Source organism: Cololabis saira, chromosome 22, assembly GCF_033807715.1.
Source record: "Cololabis saira isolate AMF1-May2022 chromosome 22, fColSai1.1, whole genome shotgun sequence".
Classification (NCBI taxonomy): domain Eukaryota; kingdom Metazoa; phylum Chordata; class Actinopteri; order Beloniformes; family Belonidae; genus Cololabis; species Cololabis saira.
Window position 1 is genome coordinate 5,776,450 of NC_084608.1, and position 15,536 is coordinate 5,791,985.

At 45.9% G+C, this 15,536-nt stretch overlaps 1 protein-coding gene across 2 annotated transcripts in view; it reads right to left on the reverse strand.

Annotated features, from left to right (window-relative positions):
* Nucleotides 1–2,687: 2,687 nt before the first annotated feature.
* The window catches only part of zeb1b (zinc finger E-box binding homeobox 1b), a 78,179-nt gene continuing 65,330 nt past the window's right edge, over nucleotides 2,688–15,536 (reverse strand). For both annotated transcript variants that reach the window (XM_061712948.1, XM_061712947.1), the window contains exons 5-8: nucleotides 15,204–15,309; nucleotides 13,137–14,833; nucleotides 7,742–7,922; nucleotides 2,688–5,862 (exon numbers count right to left, since the gene is read on the reverse strand). In XM_061712948.1, the coding sequence (XP_061568932.1) occupies nucleotides 5,090–5,862; nucleotides 7,742–7,922; nucleotides 13,137–14,833; nucleotides 15,204–15,309 (2,757 nt within the window). In that variant the 3' untranslated portion in view covers nucleotides 2,688–5,089. The remainder of the gene's footprint in view (nucleotides 5,863–7,741; nucleotides 7,923–13,136; nucleotides 14,834–15,203; nucleotides 15,310–15,536) is intronic.

Genomic DNA, 15,536 nt, shown 5'->3' on the forward strand with positions numbered 1-15,536 from the left:
TTAAATGTACTTTTGAAGCTGGGAAGAGTGAACTGTGTCCACAAAAATAACAGCTCTGCTGTTTCTGTGTGGCTAAAACGCCTTGCAAAAAACGAAATGAAAAACAAAGTCAGCGTTGAGGCTCTGAAGCGAACGTGTAATTATTTGTTTGACAGGCCTGTCGGCCCGTAAAGTCCTCAGATTTATTCAAAACATCTCCCCGCGTGAGGCGCCTGGTTATTTATTGGGCCTGAATAAACAGATTTCCAGTGATGTCTGAGTTTCTGCTGACCAGTTTGTTCAAATGCTGCTTTGAAACGGCAATTTGTCACATGAAGTGACGCGTTAACCTGCCGCGGTACACGCCGCCGCCCCCCCAGCGCACGCACTTACACACATATGCACCGCGTCTCCGCGTATGTTCCTCTATTTAATGGTTGAGTAAATGAACATGATATTTAAGTGACTGCCATTTCCTGAGCGCTGTGTTTTTTTCTTTTCCTCCTTTCTTCCTCCACCTCCTCCCGGCTTTCCTCTAAATTTCCCCAGGGAGCGGCGGCCCCTTGGGCTTGGCTCCGTGTCAGAGTCCCGGGCAGCCGCGGTACTTCATCAGACTTTTGCACCATTATTGGCAAGAGCACTCCATATCCTCTTAGCAGTTATAGCTTTTCAATTTTCCTTTGAAATGCTGAGCCCAGCAGAACATATGGCGATAGCTGGGCTTTGAGTCCTGGATGGGCTGAAAGCCTGTTAAACGGCTCTGCTAGCGGCGAGCCGGGCGCCACCGGCGCCACGCCGCTGACCTTTGTGGAGCTGCAGAGCGCCGCTCCTCCTCCGCCGCTGCATGTTACAACTGTTGAGGACATTTAGAACGGCTACAATTACAACATGCTGCTGGACTCTGATGCCACAGTGAAAGCTGTCCTATCAGACATTATTCAACCCCCACGTAAATGTCTCTGGGGGCCCATTTAACATGATGACAGCATGAAACCTCTGACAGATTAGGTCCTGCGTCGTCGTCCCCCAGCACTCGTCCACAAAGCGGTCGTTCTTCTTCCTTTGATGGACGTTGGAGTGATTTCCTCACCTGCAGAAACAGCTTCTTCCCCCTAAAAAGGGCTCCAGGTGGAGGTGGAGGTGGGGGCGGGGGCTGCTAAATATGCTCACGCCAGCTATTGTATCATTTTCAGCTCCTTTACTAAGTATGGATTTTTGGTCCGTGCCATTACTAATTCATGTTAGTGGAGGGGTTCAGGGCAGGGGGGGGGAAGGGGTCGGCCCTCCTGGAAACCTAATCTGGATCAATAAAGCTGACCTTGGGCTGGGCCTCCCGACTGGTCGGGGGGGCCTCTCGTCTTTCATTTACGTTCATTTGTGCTCCTAATAATGAGCTTTTAGGTCACCTCTGCAGTAACGTTTAGGTAAATGTGCTTATCGGCTAACCAGCATGCTTTGCAGGATCTCTGAGCTGAATTAAAGCATGCGCATGTGCATGTGTACGGAAGAGTATTAGGGCCATGCAGGAGAAAAAATATTTGAGAGGAGGAAGATTTTTTTTTTTTGTTGTGCACCTCCAGAAAAAAGTCGAAATGTCGAGAAAAAAGTCGAAATTTCGAGAAAAAAGTCGAAATGTCAAAACAATTTTGGGAAAAAAGTCGAAATGTCGAGATTAATGTTGAAATACAATTTCAAGAATAAAGTCGAAATTTCGTGAATAAAGTCGAAATTTCACCTTTTTTCTCAACATTTCGACTTTTTTCTCGAAATTGTACTTCAACATTATACTTGACACTTCGACTTTTTTCTTGACATTGCGACTTTTTTTCGATATTTCGACTTTTTTCTCGAAATTGTACTTCAACATTAATCTCGACATTTCGATTTTTTTCTCGACATTTTCGAATTTTTTTGCATTTTTGCGTAATGAAAAAAAAACTTCCTCCTCTAAAATATTATTTCTTTTTTTCTCTGCCTCCTCTTCTGCATCATCCTCTGGTTTATTCTGACACAGACGAGCGTCCGGCTGTTCTGCAGACGTGGGACTCGTGAGTTTGGACGCTCTTTCCTGAGCCAACCTTGATAGGTTCACGCTCATGTTTGTCCTCCGCCCGTCTTTTACAGACAGACGTCGTCCTTCTCGGTCTGGCAACCGTCACAGATGTAAAAAGGACATTTCCATATGATTATCAAGTGCTTCCAGGGTTTTTCAGTTTAATTCTGCAAATAAAGTATTTATAAGAATACACACTCATTTTTTTTTAACCTTACATCCATAAAATCTATCTGCATTTTTAATTTCAGGAAATAAAACATAACATAAATGAGATAACGACGTTCTTGGAAGTGGTACTAAAGTGGATATATCTGGCTCAGACAATAAGCCATGAAACTATACTGCAGCTCTTATTTATAGTCCTGTTATTGGATTAAAAGTTTCCAGGAGAATTAGCTTTTTCTCCTGAAGACTTAAACAACTTGATTAATGTTCCTAAAACATCCAAATGCACCCACTCGTCCTAAAGCTCCTCGTGTAGTATTTATGAACAGTTTTGCCTGAATTAAATAAGAGAAAACCCTACGATAAGTGAAGAGTATGTTGAGGCGTGTGGCGTTCAGGACCGGCTGATTTACGAGGAGCTTGGGGCCGCGGCGGCTGAAATCATTTCTTCACACTTTAACGACAACATTGTGACAAAGCAAGGAGCTTGTAAATGATGTATTTTATTGTGAGACGGGGAGTCATAAAAAATGAACGAAAACAAAAACAAAAACAATCACTATAAAAAAAAAAAAAATGATGAGGGGGGTTAAAAGGGGGTGTATAAAACTGGGCGTGGTTTTCAACACTGACATAAAGGAACAAATTGGCACAAATCAAAACAGAAGAACGCACGGTAATATGATTTTGGCTTGGCGGAGAGGACAGTCTGTGTGGTTAGGGGTCATCCTTCGACACGACAGCACACACTCATGCTATTAGACATACAATTAGTTTTCTGAGTTCAGTAGCTTCATATTAGAGAGGGTGGGGGGAGAAAACTAACACCAGGGAGGACGCACAACTTCTTCGCTTGCAGGATGAGAGGCTTTTCCCCAGAGAAAAAACATCATATTTGTTCAGGAAACACACTTCAGTATGCCGGAGTCTTGCTTTTTCCAGGCGTGTAGTTATTTGCCTTTGATTCTTTTTTTTTCCCATACTAAAATATATTATCGTATTAATACAAACTACAGAATTGTACACTACATCGTGTAATAAATAAGCATAAAGAAATATAAAAAATAAGACACATAAATATAAAAGTTCTCTATGACTAGACAGACATACCCATCTTGCAGGGGGGGGGGGGGGTGGAGATAATAATACTGCCATCGATGAAAACGTACAACACACACACACTGAAACAGAATATAAAAACAACGTAAAAGATGAAAATAATACTGTCGGCTGAAACGTGGGTGATGGAAGTCTCCGGGTCCAACGCCGGGAGACGTCTGAGCATTTCATGGCGGGTTAAACAAGTGCGGCGAACAAGCTCGGAGAAGGCAGGACCTTCATCATCGCCCTTCATCATCGAGCTTTTAAAAACACTTGCATTGTAGTTGCTGTTTGTTCAGACTCTCGGCTGGCGCTCCGGCGGCGCCTTCAACGGCACTTCTGATATGCATGCTTCTGTTTTTCCTCTTTTTTTTTTTTTGCATAAGGCTCTCAATGGGGATGGGGTAAGGATGGGTCACACAGTTCAGTTGAGTTTTTACTTCCCCTTTCTGCTCGCACATTTAAATCATTAGTTTGTTTCATTTACTTGCTGACAAAAACCCGTTCAAAGCCCGAAACTGCTAAACCACCTGTTAGCGTTGACTTATTTAATCTGCACAGATGAGTAAAAAAATGACAGGATGCAGTTTTTTTTCTTTTTGGGGGGGGTTGAGGGGGGGTATGTGCCAAACTGTTTTAGTGTTCAGATTAAAATATCAATCAGTGGTCTTAAAAGGTGCCGCCACACTGCAAAAACTCAAAATCTTAACAAGAATATTTGTCTTATTTCTAGTTAAAATGTCTCATTTTTAGTAAAAAAATCTCATTACACTTAAAACAAGACTCATTACCAGAAAAATAACTTATTTGGCAATTTTCACCTGTTTCAAGTAAATTTTCACTTGAAATAAGTAGAAAAAAAAGATTTTTTTGCTTGTAATGAGAAGATAAATCTACTTATTTCAAGTAAAAATCTACTTGAAACAGGTGAAAATTGTCAAATACCGGTAAGTTATTTTTCTGGTAATGAGTCTTGTTTTAAGTGTAATGAGATTTTTTGACTAGAAATGAGACATTTTTACTAGAAATAAGACAAATATTCTTGTTAAGATATTAGTTTCTGCAGTGCAGGTGGATTTAGCGGTGTTCAGGAGGTGCAAACATTTGCCAGGGAAAGGAACCGATCTCCATCTTTTAATCCAGTTTTTTACCAAAAAAAAGCTAATTCCTCAAACTGTCAAACGATTCCTATTCAACACTGAATTGTACAAAAGGAAGGAAGGTGAGTTGCGTCCGCTCCGAGGCGTGTTCTGGGCTGGAGAGTGAGTGTAATGCTGAGCCGCGTGAGCGTGGCGTTAATACTGAAGGGTCCACAACAGCCCAGCCTGCAGGTAAACCAAGCCACTTGTAGTGCACAGGAATTTCTTTTTGTACTCCCAAACTTAACAAAATACTGACTTTTTTTTTTTTTTGTTCATTGGCAATAAAAAGATATAGAAATATCTCCCAACTGTACAACTTTTAAAGGTTAAAATATGAGTGACAAAAATTAGTAACACTGATAAAAACAAAGAACCCCTGGTGTTTTAGTAACAAAAACATCAGCTAAAACGAGTCGGCTCTAGCTTCACCAAGTCTGTATAATGCGTGTCCTTCGTTTAGAATCCTTGTTTCGTCTTCATCTCTTTTGTTTGCACGGTGATTCTTTTTCGAGCGGAGAGAAGAGAAGTGGTTCTCCTGTGGAAAAGTCACGAGTGTTTGTTCAGGCACACCTGGATTTCTACACAGTAGTGAACCGTCCGAGGGACCAGACACCAGTCTGATTGTGACACGGGGAGGAGACCAGCTTCACTTTGAGTCCGTATCTTTCTCTTTCTCCTCCTGCTCGTCTTCAGAAGCCGCGCTCCCACCCGTGTCCCCCTCCCTCTCCTCCGTGACCTCTCCCTCCGCTTCTCCAGTCACTTCTTCTGTATCCATTGGCTCGTCTTCCTTCATGTTGGCTTCTTCTTGTTCCTGAATGCTCCCCGGTTCCTCCTCCAGCCTCGTGGGAGCCTCCTCTTTCTCCTCCATCTCTATTGTCTCCTCCTCTCCCTCCTTGTCCATCGCTCCTCCCTCCGCCTGCTCCTCCGCCTGCTCCTCCTCGTCCCCACCTTCATCCCCTCCCTCGTCCCCTATCTGGACCACCTGGATGTCGTCCATGTCCACGGCTCCTTCCTCCTCCTCCTCCTCCTCCTCGCTCTCCTCGTCCTCCCGGGTGCTGCTCCCTCGCTCGTCCAGGTCCAGCAGGGAGGGTGCCGTGTGCTGCCGCTCCGCCTGGCCCAGGCCCAGGTCCAGGTCCAGGCCCAGGTCCAGGCCCAGGCCCAGGGCCTCCATGTCGGGCCGGGCCTCGCCCTCGTCCTCCGCGGGGCTCTCCGGCCCCCCCGCCTGGCTCTGCGTCTCCTTCTTGCAGTAGGAGTAGCGGTGGTTCATGTGCTGGGAGTAGGAGCCCGAGTGGGAGAACCTCTTCCCGCACTTGTCGCACTGGTACGGCTTCTCCCCCGAGTGCAGCCGCATGTGCTCGATCAGGTGGTGCTTGTGTTTGAAGGCCTTGCTGCAGATGCCGCACTCGTGAGGCCGCTTCCCTGCAGGGGGAAAGACATACATCATCGTTAATGGTGAGAGAAAGATGATTCTTTATTAATATTGGTAAGAAATGTATCCATATCAAAAACCCTGCAAGTTCTATACAAAAAATGATGTTACAGTTCAGAAAAACATACAGCACAAGACATTCTCTCAGGTAACCTTTCACTGTCTAAAATAAAGACAAACTATGGTAAAACAACGGTGATGTGCAGAGCTACGTCTGCATGGAACCCACTTCCCAAACACTTTAAGCAAATTATTAACATAAAAGAATTCAAATTGTTAGTAAAGAAACATCTCCTGAATATATATATACTGTATATATAGAAAACGTATTTAAGTATTATTAAATAAATAATGTAGATAGTATATGGGCATGTGTGTATGTATGTATGTATGTATGTATGTATGTATGTATGTATGTATGTATGTATGTATGTATGTATGTATGTATGTATGTATATATATATGTATGTGTATATATATATCATATAAATAAATATATATAATATAAATATATACATATTTATTTAAAATGGTTATTGGTGCAAACTATGATAACTATACATGGATTGAATTTGTTGATGTTATAAAATGTATGAATATGTATTGATTTTATTTATATCTAAATGTTAAATGGAATGACTTTTTATTTTTTTCTTTATTTTCTGTTTTTCCTTTCTTTTTTTATATGCTTCCTCTTTAGGTTTGCTTTTAATTTTTTGTTGTAAATACTGTGTATTATGTGTCGGACCACAGGAAGAGTAGCTGCAGTTTTGCTGTAGCTAATGGGGATCCAAATAAAACTATAAACTATAAATTATACAGATGTGTGTCACAATCCTGAAGAAAAAGGCAGGCTGATTGAGTAAAAAAAACATTAATGTATTAGTAACATTATTACTTTTTATTTCTTTTCTTTCCTTCCTTTTTAATTCAGTTATTTACTCATTTAGCTATTTATTGTTGTTGTCATTATTTTCTGTATTATGTTTTCCCCTTATTCTACTTTGTGGCTGTACGATTTGAAAAACGTATTGTGTAATGTATTCTTTTTCTAATTCCCTTTAGAGGATCTGGGAACATAGGGTGGTGAGGGTGGGGCGGCAGCGATTTATTATATTAAGTTTCTCAACATGTGACTAGTACACAATGTTTTGAACAAAAATGCCAATAAACAGATTTTTCCTGAAAAAAAGAAAAGGAGAAAAAAATGAATAAATAAAATTCATGTGCGGAAAACAAACAATCAACTGCAACTGCAAGCAAATCCTCCAGATTGTTGCTCAAAAATAACATGTTTTAAATGCCAAAGCCTGAAAGCTTAAAAACAGTATCTATCATCAGAGTATCCAAGGAGAACATTTCAACACAAGTTTTACCTAAGATGAGGTCACTTGGAGCAGAGAGCTGTGGTTGCAAGCCAGGTATCGGAGTAATAAAGAATAAGAATCTAAAACGCCTCTGAGAGTGTTGACCTGAGCTTGGCCGCACAATCCTCATCTCCGATCGTCCAAATCACTGCCAGAGCTCGCCGCTTGCAACACTCAGGGCTTCACATGAGAAGCTGGCAGTGCAGGGGTGGGGAGTTGGTGGAAAGAAATTCTCAGACCTCTTCTGTGCGTGTTGAGTAATACCTGCTGGAATGGAGGTGTCCACCCTTCTTCTCACTGCAGCTCAAAATCCCCCTTCGCCTGCGCTCTGACTCATCTTTCCAAGCCAGCAGCGATTGATGGTGAGGCAAGTTCCGTTTGCTTTTTTTTGTTCTCAGTGTTCCATATGTGATCTTTGGCTGCGAGTGTGTGTGTGTGAGTGTGTGTGTGTGTGTGTGTGTGTGTGCGGCAGGGGAAGCACATGGGAGGGTGTGTACTCTACCTGTGTGCTCGTATTTGTGTCTCAGCAGCGAGCTGCTCTTCTGGAAGATCTTGTCGCACAGGTCGCAGGCGTACATGCCGTTGTCCGTCTTCTTCATCTTCTTCCGGCCGGGGCCGGAATCCGAGTCGTTCTGCTCCTCCATGGTGGAAATTCCCTCCAAGCTGATGTCCTGCCTCTCCTCCTGGAGGATGAGAGAAAAAAGTCCCGTTGAGACTCGGTTTCAGCAGAAACACACACGTTCAAGTTCCTCAGAAACAGCCGTAATAGAGGGAATGTGCATGACGTCACAGATGCGACTTCACGGCAGGTTTCGCCCACTGAGTGTCAGAAAGACTGAGTGTCAGAAAGACTGAGTGTCAGAAAGACTGAGTGTCATAAAGACTGAGTGTCAGAAAGACTGAGTGGCAGAAAGACTGAGTGTCAGCGTAAACTTTCAGTTTGAGCAACTGGAAAACTTCTAAAATGGGAAAGAGCTGTTGTGCGATCGACTGTACTCATAGATTTAGCAAGAAATCGGAGTTATCGTTTTACAGACTGCCGAAAAATAAGCTTAAGAGAGACAAATGGATCACTGCAATTCACAGAAACAACTGGATTCCAGACACCGAAACGTGGATTTACGGTTCCCATTTTGTATCAGGTAATGTTGGATTTTTGGGTAGCTAACGTTAAACGGTCAAATCATAAAGTTCGGTGTCCTCATCACTTTAATTTCTACAACAAATCCTGCCTTGAAGTCGGACCAAGCGTCAAGACTTTTGTAAGCCTTCAATCTTTGCTTTGTGTATTTCCCCGGCGTAGAAATTAAGTACATATAAATATCAGGAAACTGGATTGGTGGCCAAATATTAATGTCCATGGACCACTAGTTCTTGGTAACTGTACCAAATATTAATGTCCATGGACCACTGGTTCTTGGTAACTGTACCAAATATTAATGTCCATGGACCACTGGTTCTTGGTAACTGTACCAAATATTAATGTCCATGGACCACTGGTTCTTGGTAACTGTACCAAATATTAATGTCCATGGACCACTGGTTCTTGGGGTAACTGTACCAAATATTAATGTCCATGGACCACTGGTTCCACTGGGGTAACTGTACCAAATATTAATGTCCATGGACCACTGGTTCCACTGGGGTAACTGTACCAAATATTAATGTCCATGGACCACTGGTTCTTGGTAACTGTACCAAATATTAATGTCCATGGACCACTGGTTCTTGGTAACTGTACCAAATATTAATGTCCATGGACCACTGGTTCTTGGGGTAACTGTACGGGTCACTGTCAAGTCCAACTGCCTTTAATTTCGGCTGTTATCCTGTCTTCTCCACTAGTTACAGCCATTTTTGCTGATGTTTTGCCACTCAGTGTGAGTAAGGGGGTGTGGTCCACTGGGGAAGTGACATCAATGCATACACTATAGGCGTGCAAGTGCTTTGGAGGAAATGCTGCTGAATCACAGCCGGACAAACTCTCTCACCGATAACACCAGCGATCACTTCCTCGCCCGGAAACATAACCTTACTGGGCACTTTAGCAGCTACCCTGGCCTTTAAAGCACCAGCACTGGCACACACGGACATAATGAATGCCAGGATAATAAGTGATAACTGTTCCTCTCTGTTCAATAAGGCAGGCCGGTGTCAATCTGCTTTACACAAAAGTATAATACAACAACGGCGGATCAATGCGGCAGGCAGAGCCGCTGCATTTAAACAGATTCCAACAGATCGATGGGGTCTGAGCAGAGCGGCAGCGCCTCGTGTCCTCCGGTGACAGCCCAGGTAGATCACACTCACCCGCGGATCTACATCCATCACCGAGGGCCATTACGTGTCTTCAGAATGAAGAGCTATTAAGGACTATCATTTTTACAAAGGGCTGAATCTGGACATTTCTATATACCCCTTATTGATTAGATTTTGGATCGTTTGGGGCTATCTATCACGTTGGAGTGTTTCTGAACAATAAGAACTAATAATATGGACCATATCAGGACTGAATGCTTTGACTGATTGCTTTAAAGAAAAAAGAAGATAAAGCTAACTTGATTTCACCCCAGTTGCGTCCCAAGGTTTCTAAATTAGATGCTGAATAATTTCCTCCGTTCCCTGTAAACCACGGGGTTTACCATAAACGGTCAGCGGTGAACCTGCCCCCCCCCCCCCCCCCCCCCCCGGGGCCTGGGGCCCAACCGGAGAGGAACTACAGCTGTGAAGAGCTGACAACACATAAACCCAACTTCTGCTTCTCACTCCTGGAAATAGTTTCTAAGAAAGTAAAAAAAAAAGACTTGTTTCAAGAAAAATAACCTCACGTTTGATCTACTTTCTTCCTACTTTTAAGAATTCTAGTCAATAAGAGTTATTCTTGCTTCTATGGCCACGGTTACATGATGTTTTTTTAATTCGGAATGAAGTATTCCGAATTAAATAATTCGGAATTTAACTATTTTCCTTCCAGTTAACATGGAAATAGTAATTCTGAATTGAGGTTTACATGGAAAACATGTTTTTTTTTCTTTTGGGCTCTAGTGGCCCTTTATTGAGATGCAGACTGGAAAGGGGTAGAGAGAGAGAACGGGGCAGACACGCAGTAAAGGTGCGCGGGCTGGATTCGAACCCGCGACCGCTGCAGGAGGACTGTAGCCTCAGTATATGAGCCGCCGCTTAACCCACTGCGCCCCCAAGCGGCCCATGGAAAACATATTTGATCGGCTTTATCCAATTCCTCTTAAGGTCTGGGGGTTGGGAAGGTTCTGATTGGATAGGGGGGGGACCGGAAGTTAAACTACAGGAAGAAAAACTAACTTACTGTTACTAAAACTAAAGTTGTAACTTGGCCGCTACAACTTTGAAAAGCTCACAATTTTTACGTTTCCTGTTTCCATCTGTTCTTTTAATGATTTCTATTTATTAAATAAATGGTCTCTGCTCTTGACCAGCGTTTACTGCTGCTGCATCTTGAAACTTTGTTTGGAAAACCAGCCCAGCGTGGAATATAAGCATCATGGAGACAGACGGGCGAGGGAACGAGCAGAAAGAAAGACCGGAACTAATTTAAAGAGTAATGAGTGTAGACATGATCGCTGAATTATTCTATTCGGATTTAAAATCGGAATAAACCAGCCACTTACTTCGGAATTAAGTTTAATTCGGAATGGCCATTTTCATTCAGAATGAGGTGTTTACATGGTCATTTTTACTCATTTTAAATCAGAATTCATTTTAGTTCTGAATTAAAGAGGAATTAAACTTCCCGTGTAAACGCACTGTATAAGACCATTTGACCAGATGCAGGACTGTTATTTCTAGAAGAGTGGTCTGTGCAGTGCAGAAAGTCTGAAATAGAGTAAAAAATCTATATTTTGGGAAACCTCCTTAAAAGAGGTCAATAACACGGCTGTCCTCTGAAAGGAACATGTACAACTACTGCTGATCGCTTATATTCACTCTGGGTCTATTATGGAGACATAGAAACCTTCCTGAACCTGTCCAGATATTAAAATCACAACAAACTACTTTCATATTTAAGTATGCCTGTGTTAAAATCAATTCGTATGTCTAAAGATCGATTTTTTTTCATCATTACATTACAACTTTTGGTATTTTTGTGTTTATGCCCAAAAAAGGAATGTTTTATTGGACACGAGAATAACTAGTGCCATGTTTTTGCCTTTAAATATGTTTAAAGGTATGAAAACATTCAAGTTTTCAGTTATAATTGCATACATTGTCTATATTTCATTACTTTATATACTGTTTTGGGGTTACATTTACATAAAATGCTAAAAACCAGATTCTCAAAAATTAAAAACCAAAATAGACCGAAAATGGAAAAAATAAAAACGGAAGGTGGGAAAAAATAAAACTGATTTCATACTTCCTCTGATTGCTGCCCTGGATCTGTTTGATAATTCTGTAATTTCTGTTTCAGTTCTATCGGCATTCTGAAAGGTGATTGGTCCTTACAGCATCATTAGCTGCAATACTTGCTGTTGAATCTCAATATAATACTAGTATTAATATGTTGCAGAACTACACAGTCATATCATTCATGCAACAGCTCAAAAAACAGTTTTAATACTAACCCAAATCAATATCGGAATCGGATCGGATCGAATCAAATCTTGATAATCGATTCCGAATCTTAAGAATCAGAAACTAATTGATTCTTGACATTTGAATTGATCCCCAGCCTTATATTTAAGTACATCAACCTTGGGCACCTGAGCAAGGCCCGGAGGGAGAGACCGGAGAGACCGGCGAGAGAGCCTGGGAGACTGGAGGGTGAGACCGGAGAGACCGGAGAGACCGGAGAGACCGGAGAGAGAGCCTGGGAGACTGGAGAGACCGGAGAGAGAGCCTGGGAGACTGGAGGGTGAGACCGGAGAGACCGGAGAGACCGGAGAGACCGGAGAGAGAGCCTGGGAGACCGGAGAGACCGGAGAGAGAGCCTGGGAGACCGGAGAGACCGGAGAGAGAGCCTGGGAGACCGGAGAGACCGGAGAGAGAGCCTGGGAGACCGGAGAGACCGGAGAGAGAGCCTGGGAGACCGGAGAGACCGGAGAGACCGGAGAGACCGGAGAGAGAGCCTGGGAGACCGGAGAGACCGGAGAGAGAGCCTGGGAGACCGGAGAGACCGGAGAGACCAGAGAGAGAGCCTGGGAGACCGGAGTGTAAGACCGGAGACACCGGAGAGACCGGAGAGAGAGCCTGGGAGACCGGAGGGTGAGACCGGAGAGACCGGAGAGAGAGCCTGGGAGACCGGAGAGACCGGAGAGAGAGCCTGGGAGACCGGAGAGACCGGAGAGAGAGCCTGGGAGACCGGAGGGTGAGACCGGAGAGACCGGAGAGATGGGAGAGACCGGAGAGACGGGAGAGACGGGAGAGACCGGAGAGATGGGAGAGACCGGAGAGACCGGAGAGATGGGAGAGACCGGAGAGACCGGAGAGACCGGAGAGACCGGAGAGACTGCCGTGACTCGTATCATAGATGAGGCTCGACCTTCACATGCTTGAATGTGCTTCAAAACCGCGAAAATGTAGACCTTTTCTTCTCCGTCGCCACAAAATGCACTTTATATCTGCCAATGTGCAGTCTGTCTAACCAATTGTTCCTACAAACAGTATGTTGGATTATCTTTTTGAAATGTCACAATTAATATTCAAGTCGCTTTTTTGTTCTGCTGCAAACTGTGCTGTTTTCTGTTTAAATTGTTAATTAAGTTTTTATATTTTGTATTGTTGTACGGCGACCTTGAGTGCCATGAAAGGTGCCTAACAAATAAAATGTATTATTATTATTATTATTAGCTGTGGGTCTTGTAATATGTAAGAAGTGTAAGAGAAGCAACCGTGGCCACCCTGACGGCGGTGGGGCTCACCTTGACTCCGTTGAGGTGCAGCGTGTCGTGCGAGTCGCTGCCTGCAGGGCTGCTGGCTGTAGTGGTGTAGGTGTAGGCCAGCTGGGGGATGAGGATAGTCTGTTTGTTGGTGGTGGCTAGTGCTCTTAAGCAGTGCATGGTGGTCACAATGTCGAGGGGTTTGGCACCGGGCTGGCTGGCGTACATGCTCACGGGGCTGCCCCCCAGGGCCGAGAGCGGCGAGGCGTCTTTCCTTGTGCAAGTTAGGTTCAGAGGCTCCTCCTCGGTGGCGGCGCCGGCGCGAGCCGACGGGTAAACATGGGCTTTAGACGACACTTTCTCCACTTCTTCTCTGGCCGGCTTTGGCAGCGACAGGTCCAGGGGTCCCTCAGTGCTCTGCGGGGCGTCGGCCGGGACGGGACCGCCTGCTGTCAGGTTTAGTGGCGAGGGGGGTGCCGGGGAGCTGTGGGGGCCGTTGGCCTCGGCCGGGCTGGCTTCGGTGGGGCTGTCCCGGCTCACCGAGGGGCTCATGGTGGCGGCGTCCTTCCCCGGGACCAGCGACACCACCCCCTGACCGTCGCAGGCGTCCTCCTCCTCGGAGGGAGGCGTCGGGGCGCCCAGGCAAATCTGGCCCTCCTGCATTTTGTCGAACCACTTCTTGACCACGGGGACGGGCAGGCTGACGGAGTCGGAGATCTTGGCCAGCTCGTCCTTGGAGGGCTCTGCGTTCAGGGCGAAGTAGGCCTTGAGCAGGGACAGCAGGTTCTTGGGCTGCTTGCAGAGGCCCCCCTCCGCCAGCAGGGCCGCCACGGCGGACTTGTCCTTGTCCAGTCCCGCTCCATTCAGCCGGAGCCCCTCCTTCTTGCAGTGCTTGAGGGCGTCCAGCCCGCCGCCGGGACAGGTGTCGCACAGGAGGCAGCTTTTAGTGGTCGTGTCCTCTTTCTCCTTCTTCTCGTGGATCCTGCCGCCCCGGATGGTGAGGTCCTCCGGGAGCTTCTGGGCCTTGAAGGCGTCGGCGCCGGGCTGGGCGGGGGACCCCGTGTCCCTCTCCCTCTTCAGGTTATTGGCGGTGATCTGGCCCTGGTTGGGGTCCAGGCTGTAGTTTATGATGATTTTGGCGTTTCCGTCCTGCCCCACGATGGGCAGGCTGATGGCGGAGAAGAGCTGCTGCTGCGGCGTGTGCAGCGTGGCGGTGGTCAACCCCGACGTCACCTGGCCCTTGGCGTTATTCTCCAGCACCTGGCGGATGACGTTACCGTCCACCGCCACCTTGAGGGCGTTCTGCAGGTCGGACAGGTTGATGCTGATGGGGGACACCAGCCCCACCGTGGGCAGCACTACCGCCTGGACCGTGCCCTGCAGGGGGGCCGCCGCCCCGCCGCCGAACATCCCCCCGTTCATGGCGGCCAGGGCGGGCGGCGCCATCAGCGAGGGCTTGTACTCGTAGTCCACCGGCTCGGTCTTGATCTGGGTGACGGGCAGCTGCTCCTGCAGGGGCTTGCTGTGCTCCAGCTTCTCCCGGATCTGGGTGCACAGGGTGGAGGGCGACGTGGGCAGCATCGGCGTCAGGCCCTGGATCTGGTTCTTGACGCCCCCCAGGCGCTGGCGGCCATTAACCGAGATGACGCTGATGCACTTCTTACTGCTGATGTGGGAGCTGTAGGAGCCGGAGTGGGAGAAGCGCTTCTTGCAGTTGGAGCACTCGTAGGGCTTCTCTCCTGTAGAACAGCACCACATATACGAGAGAGAGAAAGAAAGAGGGTGGGGGGGAGAAACACACTTCCATTAGTGAATGAAGCTGAATTAGCGGGCTGGGATATGAGCAGTGAAACAGGAAAAAGCCCTAATGCATTTCAACGATGCTTAAACGCTGATGCAACGGCACCGCTGGGAAATGCCCTGCTCTAATTGCTGTCCCATAATACCAAAAGAAACACAATTATGGCATAATAAGGAGGAGCCACAACGGAGCAAACCATGGAGAAGGATATCTATACGAGGGGAAACATAAATAAAGAGTAAATATTGGCTCAGTGAGGACTGGACATGTGTCCCCAGCACAGAAATGGCGACGGGCCCTCTACTCACCGCTGTGGATGCGTAGGTGCTCCTTCAGGTGGTGCTTGTACTTAAATGCTTTGCCACATTCGGTGCACTTGAATTTACGGTTGCCTCCCGACTGCGTCACGTGCCTCTGTCAGATGGGGGAGAGCGAGGGGTCGTTGAGTGAGACGCACAAAGACAACACAACCTTTGAACTGCCACTAATTCATGTCACAATGTCACGGATCAATCAAGGGCAAAAGTTCATGTTTATCCGTCATGTTTGGAAAGTGCTAAAGAAAACAGGAGCTACGTCCAGCTGCCTGCAGACCATGTTAGTTCCAGTTAGCCAGGCCGGTTGACTCATCAACGAGTCTT